The 16,720-nt window shown below is 45.4% G+C and overlaps 1 protein-coding gene across 1 annotated transcript; it reads right to left on the bottom strand.

The window, feature by feature from the left end:
- Positions 1-10,337: 10,337 nt before the first annotated feature.
- LOC119726235 (tectonic-2-like) lies at positions 10,338-15,593 on the bottom strand. The gene is made up of 6 exons (XM_038197852.1): positions 15,133-15,593; positions 13,744-14,475; positions 13,096-13,318; positions 12,293-12,520; positions 11,544-11,672; positions 10,338-11,065 (listed from the first exon to the last, which is right to left on the bottom strand). The coding sequence occupies exons 2-6, from the start codon at positions 14,165-14,167 to the stop codon at positions 10,882-10,884; spliced, it is 1,188 nt and encodes a 395-aa protein (XP_038053780.1). The 5' UTR covers positions 14,168-14,475; positions 15,133-15,593; the 3' UTR covers positions 10,338-10,881.
- Positions 15,594-16,720: the final 1,127 nt, after the last annotated feature.

Raw genomic sequence — 16,720 nt, 5'->3', positions numbered from 1 at the left:
CATCCTTGCCACTCTTGGTTTGCCATGATCACACTTGTGCCCGTCAAACAATATTATGTTCTAGACTAAAGTACCAGTAAAATCTAGGGCCAACTTGCTATTTTAATAACTGCATTGAAATAATTCCAACAGTTAAACTGAAATCTTAAATATGAGTGACTTGATTTAAAATACATTAACAGACTAAATCTTGATGATGTTAGTCTTCAAGAACATAGATGTGTTAAACCAAGGCTTCAAATTGATTTATAATAATCAAGAAAACTGAAGGAGCACAGTAAACCTATCCCATTTCATGCTAATAAAAGTAAAATAAACTTCAACAATTATTAATGATGTTAATTATTGATACTTAAACTTCAAGGCTGTAAATACGTTTAGTCTTCAAATTAAGTTATTAATATTAGAAAACATAGGTAGCACAGTAAACCTAACCCAAACCTAAGGTCAATGCTTATATTTAAACAAAAAACCTTTTAAATATTCATCATGATGTTTAACCCTCAATGATATAGTTTCCTAGAACTAAGTCTTCAAATTGATTTAAAATGGATATCATCAGTAAACCAAACATTAACCTAAGGTCAATTCTACTAAAATTACAATAAAACTCTCAGGAAAAAAAAACAATTTTATACTTAGACCTCAAGAAATGGATGTCTAAAACTAATTTCTTCCACCTGATTTAAAGTAAACTAGACAACAGGCAGTACAGTGAATGTAACCGAACCTGAGGTCAAACCTAATTAAAGTAAAATTAAACTTTAAATATTAAGCAACTATCTTGAGAGGGTCAATCCAGTTTTGAATACAAATGCAATGTACCAGTAGCATCCATGTATGCCAAAGTCATTTTGTATCAACTGCACAATAGTGTAGACCCTTGCAGTATTTTTTGAGGTCATTCCCCTGCATGGCTATCATTAACTATCTTAACCACTAACCAGCAAAGACCCATCAAAATTCTGCAAGGACTTGGAAAATTACATGCTTTTTGGGAACTTGTGCAATTTGTTGCCTGTTTTTCAAAGCTGGATTGCCACAAAAGTATTTTTTGCGGTATAATATTTATGGAATAGCAAAAGTCAACTCAGATAATCAAACAAATTAGTCAACTTTACTATTGGCACAAAAAGGAGAAGAAATTAAAAATTTTAAGAAATACTTTCGGAACGTAGATTATAAAAAATAATGTAAATATTCTAAAAAAGCACCAGGAATTTGGATTTTCTAACCATACATTCTACTGAAAGGAAATTTTATTTTAAAATCTTCATGCTTAGTATGGACAGAATTGAAATTGAATAAATTGGATGAAAATGATTAATATGGTAAAAAGATGAGCTGAACCTAACCATTAAATGGCACATTAAGATAAATAATGTAAACAAAACTGTAGAGCATAGGGCCTAAAGCTAAACAAAATTTCAATGAACAATGAACTTATTTTCACAAATAACTGCGTGGTCTTTAAATAAGGATAGAAGTCTTAAAATGATTCAAGTTGACTCTGGACAAACTTGGAACTATGACAATAAGAACAGTAAATTTAGAAGAATGTGAAAGTCTTTGTGGAGAAATGTTGAAAATCACCCCCAAATTGCTACATAAACTTAAAACTCAATACTTAAATGCAAAGAAAACTTAACCTTTGCAATATTCGCAGGGAATCTCAGGATACAGATGACAAAGATGTCAAGATTATATCTTTATTTTTGTAAGTTTAAAAAAGTGAAATTAATTTAGGAATCATATTTGGTTTTTATAAAACTTCATAGGTTTGTGCATAAATGGCAATGCTTGTTTGTTACCCATCCCCAGGATGCAGTGTGAATTAATGCCAAACAGATTTAATATTGGGATTTATCTGAAGTTCTTAAGAAGTGCCTTTTCAAGTAACTTAAAGGGAATGTACAACATTTGCTTTTGCTGCAATTTTCAGAAATAAATGGATTTAGAGGATTAGTATGTTATAGCAAATATTGTTAAAATCACTTGTTTCACGTTTTGGGCTTGTAGATGCTGGAAAAACCAGGAAAACCAACCATGTCCTTGTAGTCTGGTTCCCTGACCCCACTCAAGATGAAACGAGCAATTTATAGACTTTCAGGAATTTTAAGGTCGGGGAGTCAGTCTGGCAGGCTTGTACCCCTTCACAGGTGTGTAATCAATTGCAAAGAAAATGCAGAATAACTAAATATGAAAAATTAAGAGCAGTTTTTGAAAAAAAAATCCAGTTTTCTCCAATGCTGGTCGGCCGACCAGCGTTGGGAAAAATACCATTTTTCTTGAAACTGTTAGCACACCAGGAGCCACGATTTTACAGCATGCTTTAGACCGTCATTCCCTAACAATCCAATAACTTATTTCGTATATTTTAATCATTTCGTTTTTTGATGTTTGCAAATGTTGTATCTTCCCTTTAATATTGGGATTTCTGAAACCGACAAAAGTGTATCGAAATAATAAAGAACAGGTAGCCTAGAGGAACGGATGATATTTGACTGGTATGTAAAGAGGAAATTGAACGTATATTTCTCATTTTGAGACCTCAAATAATACTCTAAATTAGATTTCAACAAATGTGTGGCATTTGACAAAGAAAACCATGCAACTTAAATCAACCATTATCAAATATTGAAATAGTTGGTCGACTGCCCTAAGGGTTCTCATTAAATTGGTGTAACTTTAGTCACTTGATCAAATTATTTATTTGAAATTTATTTTAGACAATTTAAACTTCAATAGCTATAAATATACATGTATGTGATTATATTTCCTTCAAAGCGTGGCCCAAGTTTTATAAAAAATCATAGGAAGTCCTTAAGTATTTAACATTTCGGGGAAAATCATAATTGGGCACAGTTTTATAAAAAACAGTTATGTTTAGCCTTTGCCATTTTGAGTTTATAAGAAAAACGATTCCTCCTCCTCATTTAGTCAATAACCCACATGTAAGGGGCAAATCCGTAAAATCAGACGTACATTGCAGACACTCTCATGAACTGCTTTTGGAAAGCGAATGTGATACATCTTATAATATGACAATAGAAAGCAATAACAGACCAAACTAAAGTACCACCACCTTTAATAATGACAAGTATGTACATCATGTGGTCGGACGTATGTTGGATTCACGGAATTGCCCTTAGGTTAACCCTTTGAAATTAAATGCCTGAATTCATTTTTTTTTTGTGCAAAGTTTTATGGAAGTATTTAACCACTCACAATTTGGAAGTTTTGTTAAAAAATACTTCATTTGCCAAATTTGAATAAAGAACGTCAGGATAAATGAAAAATTTATGAATTGCGTCTAAATTGAAGTTTTTTTTGAGAGAAAAAACAATGATGTGTTCAAAAGTTTAAAGAAAGTACGGTAAACCCGTTGCCATTAACCAGTTCACGCCGGGATTATTTTGACGAGAATGAAACGAGGTGCGGGATTGCTTTTCACTGGACCTCATGCCAGGTGGATAAAGCCGTCAGGCAACACACTCGTATTTCCGGCCTCTCTCACTGCTTGTTTATGCTTCATTCATTCAGAATACTGCAAAACCTTTGTGGGTATACACGTCATCTGGCGCGAATTGGTTATAACCAGATTTTTAAGATTTTCAAGGATTTTTAAGAAAATTATTTCCTATTATCGCCAAGGTTGACGTCTCAAACGTAGAATTTAGAGAAAAAAAAATTAATCCAAAAATAATCTATTTGAGGCCATTACTTGAGCTTCAAATAGTTTTTCCCTGCTGGACAGTGGGCATGAACTAGTACACTTGGTTTGACCTAGTATTAGTACCACCGATTTGAGCACTCGGGCACTTCAATTGAAAATAGTCCAAGTTCAACAAAAATGTTAGGTATTAATCTATACCATAGTCATTTGAATGTTCGGACACAAAAAAAAGAAATTTTGCTAATTTTTAATAAACCAAAAACACGTTAACCCCTTTGATTGTGTTATTTTTGAGAAAACAAGTATCTACCCTAATTAATTTCGAGGTAAATCTCTTACTATTTTGAATGTGATACAAAAATCTGATTTGGCTCAAATGTTTTTAGAAAAAAAATCTTATTCTGCAAAATTTTAATAGCATTGCCATTTTTGATGTTTCATTGATGACCATTTTGCAAATAGCCTCATGTTTGCCTGATTTTTGTATTAGGTAAACCGCTAATTAAGAAAAACACCTTTTTTTAAAAGAAAATTTGAATTTTTCCAATTTGAATCCTTCCCATTGTGATTGAATATAATGACACACTTTACTGGATCCCCGGGGGTCTGGATCCCGGGGGCCTGGATCCCGGGGGCCTGGATCCCGGGGGCCTGGATCCCGGGGGCCTGGATCCCGGGGGCCTGGATCCCGGGGGCCTGGATCCCGGGGGCCTGGATCCCGGGGGCCTGGATCCCGGGGGCCTGGATCCCGGGGGCCTGGATCCCGGGGGCCTGGATCCCGGGGCCTGGATCCCGGGGGCCTGGATCCCGGGGGCCTGGATCCCGGGGGCCTGGATCCCGGGGGCCTGGATCCCGGGGGCCTGGATCCCGGGGGCCTGGATCCCGGGGCCTGGATCCCGGGGGCCTGGATCCCGGGGGCCTGGATTTCAGGGGCTGGGCCGGGGCCTGGATTTCGGGGGCTGGGCCGGGGCCTGGATCCCGGGGCTGGGCCGGGGCCTGAATTTCGGGGGCTGGGCCGGGGCCTGGATTTCGGGGGCTGGGCCGGGGCCTGGGCCGGGGCCTGGATCCCGGGGCTGGGCCGGGGCCTGGATTTCGGGGGCTGGGCCGGGGCCTGGATCCCGGGGCTAGGCCGGGGCCTGGATTTTGGGGGCCGGGCCGGGGCCGGGGCCTGGATTTCGGGGGCTGGGCTGGGGCCGGGATTTCGGGGGCTGGGCAGGGGCCTGGATTTCGGGGGGCTGGGCCGGGGCCTGGATTTTGGGGCTGGGCAGGGGCCTGGATTTCGGGGGCTGGGCCGGGGCCGGGATTTCGGGGGCTGGGCTGGGGCCTGGATTTCAGGGGCTGGGCTGGGGCCGGGATTTCGGGGGCTGGGTAGGGGCCTGGATTTCGGGGCCGGGGCCTGGGCCGGGGCCTGGATCCCGGGGCTGGGCCGGGGCCTGGATTTCGGGGGGCTGGGCCGGGGCCGGGATTTCGGGGGCTGGGTAGGGGCCTGGATTTCGGGGGCTGGGTAGGGGCCTGGATTTCGGGGGCTGGGCCGGGGCCTGGGCCGGGGCCTGGAACCCAGGGCTGGACCGGGGCCTGGATTTCGGGGGCTGGGCCGGGGCCTGGATTTCGGGGGCTGGGTAGGGGCCTGGATTTCAGGGGCTGGGCTGGGGCCGGGATTTCGGGGGCTGGGCCGGGGACTGGATTTCGGGGGCTGGGTTGGGGCCTGGATTTCGGGGGCTGGGCTGGGGCCGGGATTTCGGGGGCTGGGCCGGGGCCTGGGCCTGGGCCGGGGCCTGGATCCTGGGGCTGGGCCGGGGCCTGGATTTCGGGGGCTGGGCCGGGGCCTGGGCCGGGGCCTGGAACCCGGGGCTGGACCGGGGCCTGGATTTCGGGGGCTGGGCCGGGGCCTGGATTTCGGGGGCTGGGTAGGGGCCTGGATTTCGGGGGCTGGGTAGGGGCCTGGATTTCGGGGGCTGGGCTGGGGCCGGGATTTCGGGGGCTGGGCCGGGGCCTGGATTTCGGGGGGCTGGGCTGGGGCCTGGATCCCGGGGCTGGGCCGGGGCCTGGATTTCGGGGGCTGGGCCGGGGCCTGGGCCGGGGCCGGGATCCCGGGGCCTGGATTTTGGGGGCTGGGTAGGGGCCTGGATTTCGGGGGCTGGGCTGGGGCCGGGATTTCGGGGGCTGGGTAGGGGCCTGGATTTCGGGGGCTGGGCTGGGGCCGGGATTTCGGGGGCTGGGCCGGGGCCTGGGCCTGGGCCTGGATTTTGGGGGCTGGGTAGGGGCCTGGATTTCGGGGGCTGGGCTGGGGCCGGGATTTCGGGGGCTGGGCTGGGGCCGGGATTTCGGGGGCTGGGCCGGGGCCTGGATCCTGGGGCTGGGCCGGGGCCTGGATTTCGGGGGCTGGGTAGGGGCCTGGATTTCGGGGGCTGGGCAGGGGCCTGGATTTCGGGGGCTGGGTAGGGGCCTGGATTTCGGGGGCTGGGCTGGGGCCGGGATTTCGGGGGCTGGGCCGGGCCTGGGCCGGGGCCTGGATCCCGGGGCTGGGCCGGGGCCTGGATTTCGGGGGGCTGGGCTGGGGCCTGGATCCCGGGGCTGGGCCAGGGCCTGGATTTCGGGGGCTGGGCCGGGGCCTGGGCCGGGGCCGGGATCCCGGGGCTGGGCCGGGGCCTGGATTTTGGGGGCTGGGTAGGGGCCTGGATTTCGGGGGCTGGGCTGGGGCCGGGATTTCGGGGGCTGGGTAGGGGCCTGGATTTCAGGGGGTGGGCTGGGGCCGGGATTTCGGGGGCTGGGCCGGGGCCTGGATTTCGGGGGGCTGGGCTGGGGCCTGGATCCCGGGGCTGGGCCGGGGCCTGGATTTCGGGGGCTGGGCCGGGGCCTGGGCCGGGCCGGGATCCCGGGGCCTGGATTTTGGGGGCTGGGTAGGGGCCTGGATTTCGGGGGTGGGCTGGGGCCGGGATTTCGGGGGCTGGGCCGGGGCCTGGATTTCGGGGGGCTGGGCTGGGGCCTGGATCCCGGGGCTGGGCCGGGGCCTGGATTTCGGGGGCTGGGCCGGGGCCTGGGCCGGGGCCGGGATCCCGGGCCTGGATTTTGGGGGCTGGGTAGGGGCCTGGATTTCGGGGGCTGGGCTGGGGCCGGGATTTCGGGGGCTGGGCTGGGGCCGGGATTTCGGGGGCTGGGCCGGGGCCTGGGCCGGGGCCTGGGCCGGGGCCTGGATCCCGGGGCTGGGCCGGGGCCTGGATTTTGGGGGCTGGGTAGGGGCCTGGATTTCGGGGGCTGGGCTGGGGCTGGGATTTCGGGGGCTGGGCTGGGGCCGGGATTTCGGGGGCTGGGCCGGGGCCTGGGCCGGGGCCTGGATCCCGGGGCTGGGCCGGGGCCTGGATTTCGGGGGGAAGGGCTGGGGCCTGGATCCCGGGGCTGGGCCGGGGGCTGGGCCGGGGCCTGGATTTCGGGGGCTGGGTAGGGGCCTGGATTTCGGGGGCTTGGCCGGGGCCTGGGCCGGGGCCTGGATCCCGGGGCTGGGCCGGGGCCTGGATTTCGGGGGCTGGGCAGGGGCCTGGATTTCGGGGGCTGGGCCGGGGCCTGGATTTCGGGGGCTGGGCTGGGGCCGGGATTTCGGGGGCTGGGTAGGGGCCTGGATTTCGGGGGCTTGGTAGGGGCCTGGATTTCGGGGGCTGGATCCCAGGGCTGGGCCGGGGCCTGGATCCCGGGGCTGGGCCGGGGCCTGGATTTCGGGGGCTGGGCAGGGGCCTGGATTTCGGGGGCTGGGCCGGGGCCTGGATTTCGGGGGTTGGGCAGGGGCGTTGATCCCGGGTCTGGGCCGGGGCCTGGGCCAGGGCTTGGTTTTGAGGGGCTGGGCCGGGGCCTGGATCCGGGGGCTTGGCTGGGGCGTGGAATGACATGCAAATTCAGGTTAACTCTGCTAGGGGTGGGTCAGACGTGAAACAAATGACAAAGAATAATACAATTTCAGGTATTTCTTCATAAACAAAAACAGAACATTTATTAAAAATCTACAAGACGACACAAACAACTACCGATTAGCCATGGTGAAATGTCTGCCATTTTTACAAAGGAAAAATAAGGGCACATTTGAAATGTTGTTTATATTAAACATTTTTTACTCCAAGGGGTAAATCTCAAAAACCTATCAAAGTAATAATTTGAATGTAAAACTTATCACGTTTAACTGTAATTCAACACAATCACATGTAACTATCAGATGCATTGCCAGTGTAATCCAATACAAAATAAGAACACTCGGGTTCTTTTTGAACAAATGTCCCATTTAAACAAATTTTTTTTCCGGAATGAATCAATGATCTTTTACAAAAGCTTTAACATGATGAGTATTCAGATATTGATTATTGTTCCTCTTGCATCGAAAGGAACTACCACCTTAATTGGAAATTTTTGCCAAAAATTCATTAGAATTGCAGTTTGTTTTTGCATTTTGGCAAATTTTTTTTTAAATTGTTGGCAAAATACTGAGAAGATGCCCAAGAACCCTATTACAACACATACATTTTTTTTTAGAGGTGTGCCATTCAGTGTCAAACATGTGGACAAAAATTTACTTTCAAATCAGATATTCCTGATGACGCAAAAGGAGCATTATTCGAACATTATTTGTCTACAAAACTGGTTGGAAAGTGCTTCTGTCCAGCAGAAATAACTACGTTAAACTGTTTACACACAAATATAATACGCACACTTCACAATGCATTAATGCTAAAAACGTCATCGCTATTTACAAAATATCTACACAAACTTTTCAGAAAACAATATTTTCTACTTTTATCATTATTTCCTCTTAAAAAAAAAAAAAGCGTCAGTATAAATTAGACGTGATTGTACACACGCGGTATAACTTTATACAACTTATCAAAGCAATGGACGGACTTTTAAAGCACTAGTTCCTTCAACATTCTAGCAATTTTTCTTTCACTCTGATCCCAAGGAATTCCTGAGAAATTTCTCTCAAATAAACTAGGTTTACAGAAAATTGGGAACATTTCTTTACACACTGCTTAAAAGCAATATACAACGTTTGCAAACATCAACAAATTTACCCACAAAATTATTATGAAATACATTACTTGACTGTTAAGGGAATAAAAGCCTCCTGTGAAATTGTGGCCCATGAAATGCTGTCATTTTCAAGAAAAGTGGAATTTTGGTATAAATTTCCAACGGTGGTAGGCCAACCATCTTTGGGAAAAAAGTCCTTTTTTCCCCCAAAAATACTGCCCCAAATTTACCAAACTTTGTTAGTCTACATTTTGTGTGCAATCGGTTGCAAGCCAGCTAGTCTGGTTCCCTGACCTGACAATTCCCCCCCGACATCTAGAAATTGCTCTGTTTCGTCTCAAGTAGGATCAGGGAACCAGTCTACAAGAACAGCATTGTTTTTCTTTCTTTTTCTAGCATCTATTAACACAAAACTTTAAACACGTCAGTGTATTTGTTGCTATAAAATACGAACGCCCCAATCCATCCATTTCTGAAAGTTACAGGAAGCAAATATTGTATGTTACTTCTACTTCCAGTGTTTGTGACCAATTTAAAATGCTGTGTTGACAACATGTAGGGCGCTATACGCACCTACATGTAGCAACAGGTGTCAAAGGTCAAAGTAACGCTGGTTTCATTTGCAACGAGGTACACCATGACCTATGACCTATGACGGACATGTACTCAGGGAAAGTTAAGGCATGGCAAATTAATTGTAGTTAGACTTGATATATTTCATAAAGCTTAAATAGTTTGCAAGTGGAACCTCAACAGACCTACATTGTAATTGGCGATGAGAGGCTACAGGTCAAAATACAAGGCCAATTTAGTTAAAACCAAGAAGTAAAGATAAACTCACAGTAAGTTTCAAATTAACAGTATGTCAGTGAACCCCGGAAAAAAACGAATTGAATATGGATGTCAAGGTCGATGGTGTAAACACATGTAAACATGTTATTGGGGTATTTCAAATTACCGTAATTTTCGGAATATAAGCCGCGGCTTATACGTAGAACTTGCCCATGAAATTGTTTACTGCGGCTTATACACAGGGCGGCTTATACGTCAAGCCTTGAAGGATAAAAATGAAATTTACACGTGTATTTAATGTACTGGTATAAGAAAAGATCTGTTGCTGAAATAAATTATCAGTTTAGAAAGTCATTCACAAACCGAAAGCACGTCCCACGAAAAGGTACCGAGCGGTAAAAAGTACGGCAGGCCGGCCTGCCATGCGTGAGTGAAAGCAGCACCGTTGAGAGAGTATCCCACCATGTGTCGTCTGACTGGAGTGCTACAAATCTTGCTTTGTGGCAACAGATGCTGATTGTTTTGTCCTAAGAATAAACAGGTCCGTTTTTATATCAAAACTTATCAAATTGTTGTTATTACTAAAGAGTAGTAACATCAAAAATTCAAGTTTCGATCGTAACTTTCTTCGAAAACAGTCAACACGATGCCGACATTTTATGGACGAATCCATTAATTTCGTACAGGGTGATTTAGCCCTGTTTGGAGTTTTATATCGTTTCTTGAATACATTTCAAGAAAACAAAATATATTGAGACGTTGAACAACTGATTATCGAATAAAGAAATTTTTAGAACTCCATAAAAAGTATTAGTTGTCTTTTTTTTTTTTTTAAACAGCAGAAATATTGGTAATTATTGTTCCCAAGAAAATACACCCCTTTATTACCAGCCGGCAGCAGTTCCCGGTGTTTATTTCTCATCATCCATTTCCATATTTGCTTGTAAGAGTATCGACTGTAAATGATTTGATATAACTTTTGTGGCCCTTTTGATAGTTTTCGTAGTGTAAATGGAACTGGTTCAGAGCATTTTGACTACAATTTGGAGGCCAATACAAGATTGAAACCGCTGCGGTCGGTGCGGCTTATACTCCGTGCGGCTTATATTCCGAAAATTACGGTAGACATGATGTATTGTCATGAAACTTGGTAGGTGCATAGCTAGTGTAAGCCTATTAAAGTATCCTACTGATGAAGGGGCAACATGGCAAATGTCATGAGGCAAAGATCAAGGTCATTGTTAATCCAATAAACGATGGTTGCATTGCCTCCAGTTCTAGACAAGATGATTTTCATGAAATTTGCCATTGGAATCCCTAAGAATAGATGCTAAGTTTTAAATCGGAGGTCTTAACTCAACTCAGATAATTTTTGGCTTGTATTAAAGCATTTTGGCTTTTGGTTAGATGATAAACGACCCAGGTTTAGTAATGGCAAAATACGCTAAGGTGAGCAAGACAACAATCATTAACATGGCAACCGTGTACGTCCGCGAGTCCCCCTGGAAACGCAGCGACAGCAGAAACAGCATCTCCTCGTCACACTGGTCATAGTCACAGCGTCTCGCGCTTTGACGCTCAGTAAGGCTGGATAAAGACAAAAAGAAGAGTAACAGCGTCAATCACAGAACAATCAAAAGACAAATCGCAAGTCAAGTCACAAATACAAGGGAATTAACAGTTTATTACCAAAAAATGTCTTGGTCCAAAAGATTGCTTGAATAGCGGATAACTTGTGAGCGAATAACTTGCAGACTTGTGGTGACGTGATTGACATCATGATGACATCATCAAAAATGCCAAGGACAAAAGGACAAATCCAATTGTCTTGAGACTTGGCGGGCAGGTACTGTTATATTGGTGTGCAAAATCTGAAGTGACGTCATCACCTAATTTTTTTAATTAATTTATAAACTGTTTACATTTTCTTCTTAAGCAAAATTTTGGCATAGTATTTTTTACAAGTATTTTTTTTAAATGCAGAAAAGTCTGTGTTCTGTTCATCAAACAATGGTTCTGGTTTTTTTTTTTAATGTGATTCGAAAAATATTTTGGGGGAACTTACATAAAGGTGACAGTGCTGGCAACTGGAAAGGACTGGACCCAGTCTGTGGTTTCGTTGGAGGTTTGATCCAGATGACAAGCAAAACCATCGGCTCCAATGCAATTCAGCTTAACGGTAGACCTGGTGTATCTGTGGATATCATAAATTATAATAATAATCATCAAATAAATGGTCATAAAATGATTTTCACGCTGAAGAAAATGCTCTACTCAAGCCTCTCAAGTTTACCGAAAAATACGAAATATTAAGTGTCGGTGGCAGGATAGAGTGAAACATTAACTTGTCATTGACGGCGGATATGACAAATATATCACTCACAGACATAAACGTGAATTGAAAATGACATTAATGAAAAAAAGAAAAAAATTGTTTGTCATTTGAACTGAAAACTATGCAGATGTCTTTAAACCTGGATGAGCTTGGGGTGCCTCTTTTGTCATGGTATGAAGACCTCACATGCCAAGTTTCAAGTTTTATCACAAAATGCGCAATTCTGTTCCTATGCCTCACGGCTAACAGCATTGGAAAGCAATTCAATATCCTTTCCAATGAGCCCAAAACCCCCGTTTAATAAAATTGGTCCAAGTGACTGGCTTGTGGACGGAGGGTCACAAAATTGGTTATGGTCAAGATATACTGGACAAATCACTCCCTGTGGCTGTGAAAAGTTTAAATAAACCTGGCCATTCTGGGGTATAAAAGGTAAAATCTAGAGTACTAAATAAATACAGCTCGGGCCTGAGACGTACCTTATGTATGCTGCCAAGATCTCACGTTGGACGACCGAGCCGTATTCGCCAGCTTTTGCGTACAGGATCTCAATGTTGACCGCTGTCGGTACCTCGTAACACAATCCCTGCAGGAGGTCGATGGGACTGGGCTGCGTCTCGTTGAAGAACTCTGGTGTTGTCTGCTCATTTGTTGTCATGGCAACTGTCGTCGGTGGAGGTTCAGTTGGGATGTCATCTTCCTCAGAGCTGATGGGGAAGGGTATTGAGAAATAATTTTTAAAACAGTTTTAGATTTTAGAATTTCACAGCAGTAGGCTGGTCCTGAATAGCCAACGAGACAAGTCCAACCATGGTTGACAAGCATCCCATTCAATCAGAGTTAGTTCAAGGATCCTACAAACAAGGATTAACGACTCGGCCAAACTCCTGGTTAGACTCATCTATGATGACAAAAAGTGCACAATACCATCTGTTATATCCCAAAGTATTTATTTTTTAAAACAATTTTTGAACAAGTTTGTTACATATGGAGTGGTTTTGCTTACAGTTTTATGAATACTTCCGTTTTAGATGTCATGCCAACAAAAACCCGACAGAACAACACACCTGGAACATTCGCCATTAACATGCCAACAGGTATAATGCCTGTTATCACGTGTCCAACCCATTACTAAGATAACTCCGCTCAATGCATATTGTACTGGAGCTCAGAACAGTCGTTCATCCTTGTGTGTAGGATCCGTGGTTAGTTGAACTATGGTTAACTATGGTCCTTGATTGAACTTGCCTTATGTTGAAGATACTAATTTGACAAGACTTACTTGAAAATGGGGGCCCAGTTGTTTTCGATTGAGGTGTTTGCGTTGCCGACCTTGCCGATCCTGTCTGCTGCCACCGTGGTCTGCAGCTCGGCCAGCATGGCCTCCCGTAGCGTAGTGCAGTTGCTGAGGCGGGTCCAGCCTAGCCTGAGTATGCAACCAGAGGTGTGGTCCTCGCCAAACGTGACATCGGCCAGGCTGGATTGGGAACACAGACTCCCTGGACCTACAGAAATAGTAGGGAAATAAAGAGATTGCATACACTTGATATTAAGCACATAAAGTTGTTTTGTTCTTGTCAATAAAATATGGCAACTGTGTAGTTTAAGAACCCGGTCATATAAGTGAACAAAAAGACAGTTTTATGTTTTGGGGCTTGCCTGAATATTTGGCGATGATGCAAGCATGAAAAGTCACTTTAAGTGTTTGGGATCTTCTAAATAGTTTGCTATGATACCATGTTGAATATCAGCTAGCTTAATTCGTGATTAAAGATAAGTACTTAACAAAATTACAAAAAACATGAGTTAATCTGTGGAAAAAAAGACTGCTTGGAGCTGCAAGTAAATTTGCACAGTCATATGATCTGCTTGAAAGCTCCATGAAACTTGGCAATGCATAAAGTTTAAAATAGAATAGATGTGGACCTACCTGGTACCCAGACTCTCAGTCTGTTGGCCCCTGCATCATCGATACGGACAAAGTCACCAGGCTGAGGAGGATCCACAGGTGCGCAATCACCCGTGTCGTTGCACTCGACCAGCGAGTTGTAGACAGCAAGACCCGTCAAGACCCGCTCGCCGGTGATATAGCCGGGATTCCCTGAAAGAGTTTTTTGGGTGCTGACTTCCGGTGGATCGACGGGGGCGGGGTCAGTGAGGGGCGTCGGGAGGTGAATAAACGTGACGGCAAAATGCTGGGTGAAGGGTAGAGTGGTGTTGGTTTGGTTGGTGCTGCCGATGGGCGAGTCTGTGGTCACGATGCCGGAGTCCTTGGTCAGATCTGATTGGGTTGTTGGTGTATCGGTAGTCGTCTGGCCTTGTGTTGTCTGCGCATTGGTTGTTGGAGATTCCATTGTAGGAGATTCAGTCGTTTGTGGAAGTCCAACGAACGTTGCTGGGTATCTTCAAAGCTTGTCGTACCCTGAATGTCTGAAGGCGTGGCTTTGAGGGTGTTATAACCTGCGGCATCCCGCGCACCAGATCTGGCAGTGTAGTACAGGCGTAGGAAAGGGCTATTGTCCGTTTGCACACAGAGGAATGGGAAATAGTCCGGTCGGTAGATATCCTCGCTAGAGCAATTATAAGCGTGCTGTTTGGTACAATTGCCGCCGGGTATCCCAGAAATACAGCTGAAAGCCACAATGTCATCTTCTGTACAGAGCTAGTGATAAAAAAACACAAAGGAACAGTGGACTGTAAAATACAAAAATAATGCAAGTAAACCTTGCGCAATCCCCCTGGCATGCTGGCAGTTTTTATACAGTCAGTTAGTACGGATACTTGTCAGTGTCCCTAACCAAAATTGCGGACTTGTGAAAAGAACAAGTTAGGGTGAACCCCTGACTTTAACATGTCATGAAGTCAGACCCCGAAGAATTTTTTTGCATGACCTCTTACCTCAATTTTCCTTTTTATAAGGGTTGACGCAGACGCAAAATCATATAAGCGGCATATCGGACAAGCATCACTCTCTAACAGTGACCGTTGGACTTGGTAAAAAGGTTAAAAACATGGCTATCCAAGTCCATCTGGATACAGCAGGGTGTAATAAGAACACAAGAGTGAATATTACTTGACATATGTACATTTTCAATTACAAAACAGACCCATAGATTTCTATTCCAATCTTATCATATTGCGTCTGCCAATAAAACAAGGAGAAAGGAGATTAGAGGTCACCTCAAAATTGAATCAGGAACTTTTGTGACTACATCTTCTCTTTTTACCACTGTATGCAGTGGAGATAGCCATAGTCATAGACAAGGGAGATCAGCCGTACTCGGGCAAAGAAATTCCTGTTTCTTTGTTTCATTCTTACCTGTAGCACTGGTCCAGTTAATGGACCTAGCCGCAGCCACTTCCATCCTGGCTACGACTGAGCTAGACAAGTCTGTGTACTTGGGGCTCGTGTTCAAATCAGGCGTGGAGCAGCATCGCACCAGCAGGCCGCCCTGGAAACCCCTCCCAGCATTACGCAGTCGGATGTCCAACGCTTTCGCCGCGTCGCCCTCTTGGAACACGATCTGCGGCTGGGCCAGGACCCACGTGGCCGTGTCTTGGCTGGAAAAGGTACGCTGGTAGGAAGGGGCACGACGGTGGGGGATTCAGTTATGATTGGGTCAGGTGTGGTGGGTATGGGCGTGGCAGTTGCAGACGTGGCAGGTGCGGACGTGGCAGGAATGGGCGCGGTAGGTGTGGGCGACGCCGTTCCTGGAGAAGTGGTGTTGGGTAATAAGGTTGCATTTGTTATAATGTCCATTTGGCCGGTTGTTGCATTATCTGTGAATTTCAGAGAGAAAAAGCTTGTTAAATGCTCTCAGTGGAACGTTCTTTTTTAATTATTAACTTTCTTGGAAATATATTATAGCCAAGTTCCCATTATCATCATAATTACAATGTTCACAATTATCAGGCTAATGATCACAGACAAGGTTCTGTCAAAAAATTTTATGTACATTTGTACTTTTTTGTATTTTTCTCCCAAGCCTTTCTGGTCAAAAATGTTGTTCCCAATTGGGAACATGTGCCCATTTGGAACAAACTATTGTTGAGAAAACCTGCATGCACAGCAGCAAGCCATTCCTAACAGGAATCCTCTTCATGCAGAAGTTGTACACAAGACTGTGCTTGGAATTCCAAGGCCCAAGCAAAGAGTTGAAATTGCTGTATTAAAGCAAGATCTCATGAAAAAATAACAGCGTTGCTGTTGAAACCCCTCAGCCAGAGTCAAGTTATCATCTGGAAACCTTTAACTCAACATGGTGACCTTGACCTTTGACCCCAGAAACAATCCCCACATGCCTGTACCAATGCTTAGACACCAAAATCTCATTTCTGACTCAAGTTATCATCCGGAAACCATTTACCTTAAACTCACCACGGTGACCTTGACCTCGCCCGACCATGTCCAAAAGTAAAAAAAAAGCGATTCGTAGAGTCCTAGTTACTCGGACAACGTCGCCCCTGGGATGTGATGCTGCAGTGCAGTAAAAATGAAGTACAGTCGTTTTCCTAGTTCCGGATTTTTCCTAGTTCCGGATAGCTTCAAATAAAAACCTAGGGCCTACCTCTTTTGGATTAGTCTCCAATCTTTTTTTTTCTGACGATGTGCATTTTGAAAAGGAAAATGTAAGCTCCTTGATACACAAAGATATTTCCGATAAAATCTTTAGAAGAGGAATTTTGGCCACATTTCCGACTCACACTTTGACATGTTTGGACGGTTTGTAGAAAATTGCGGGAGCTGCGAATCGACGATTAATTAATCCTCGGTATATCACTTGTACCGTGTGATTTCGAATATTTTGTTCATACACTACAGTCGTGCAAACTCTTCCATGGAATGCTTGTTGAATCAAAATAAGTTGTAAAGTCTCTAATTTTAGAAAATTCGCCAACGAACGACC

This window comes from Patiria miniata, unplaced genomic scaffold, assembly GCF_015706575.1.
Source record: "Patiria miniata isolate m_02_andy unplaced genomic scaffold, ASM1570657v1 HiC_scaffold_2, whole genome shotgun sequence".
NCBI classification, from domain to species: domain Eukaryota; kingdom Metazoa; phylum Echinodermata; class Asteroidea; order Valvatida; family Asterinidae; genus Patiria; species Patiria miniata.
Note: the sequence above shows the minus strand (reverse complement) of the source record. Positions and strands in the feature narration are given on the sequence as shown.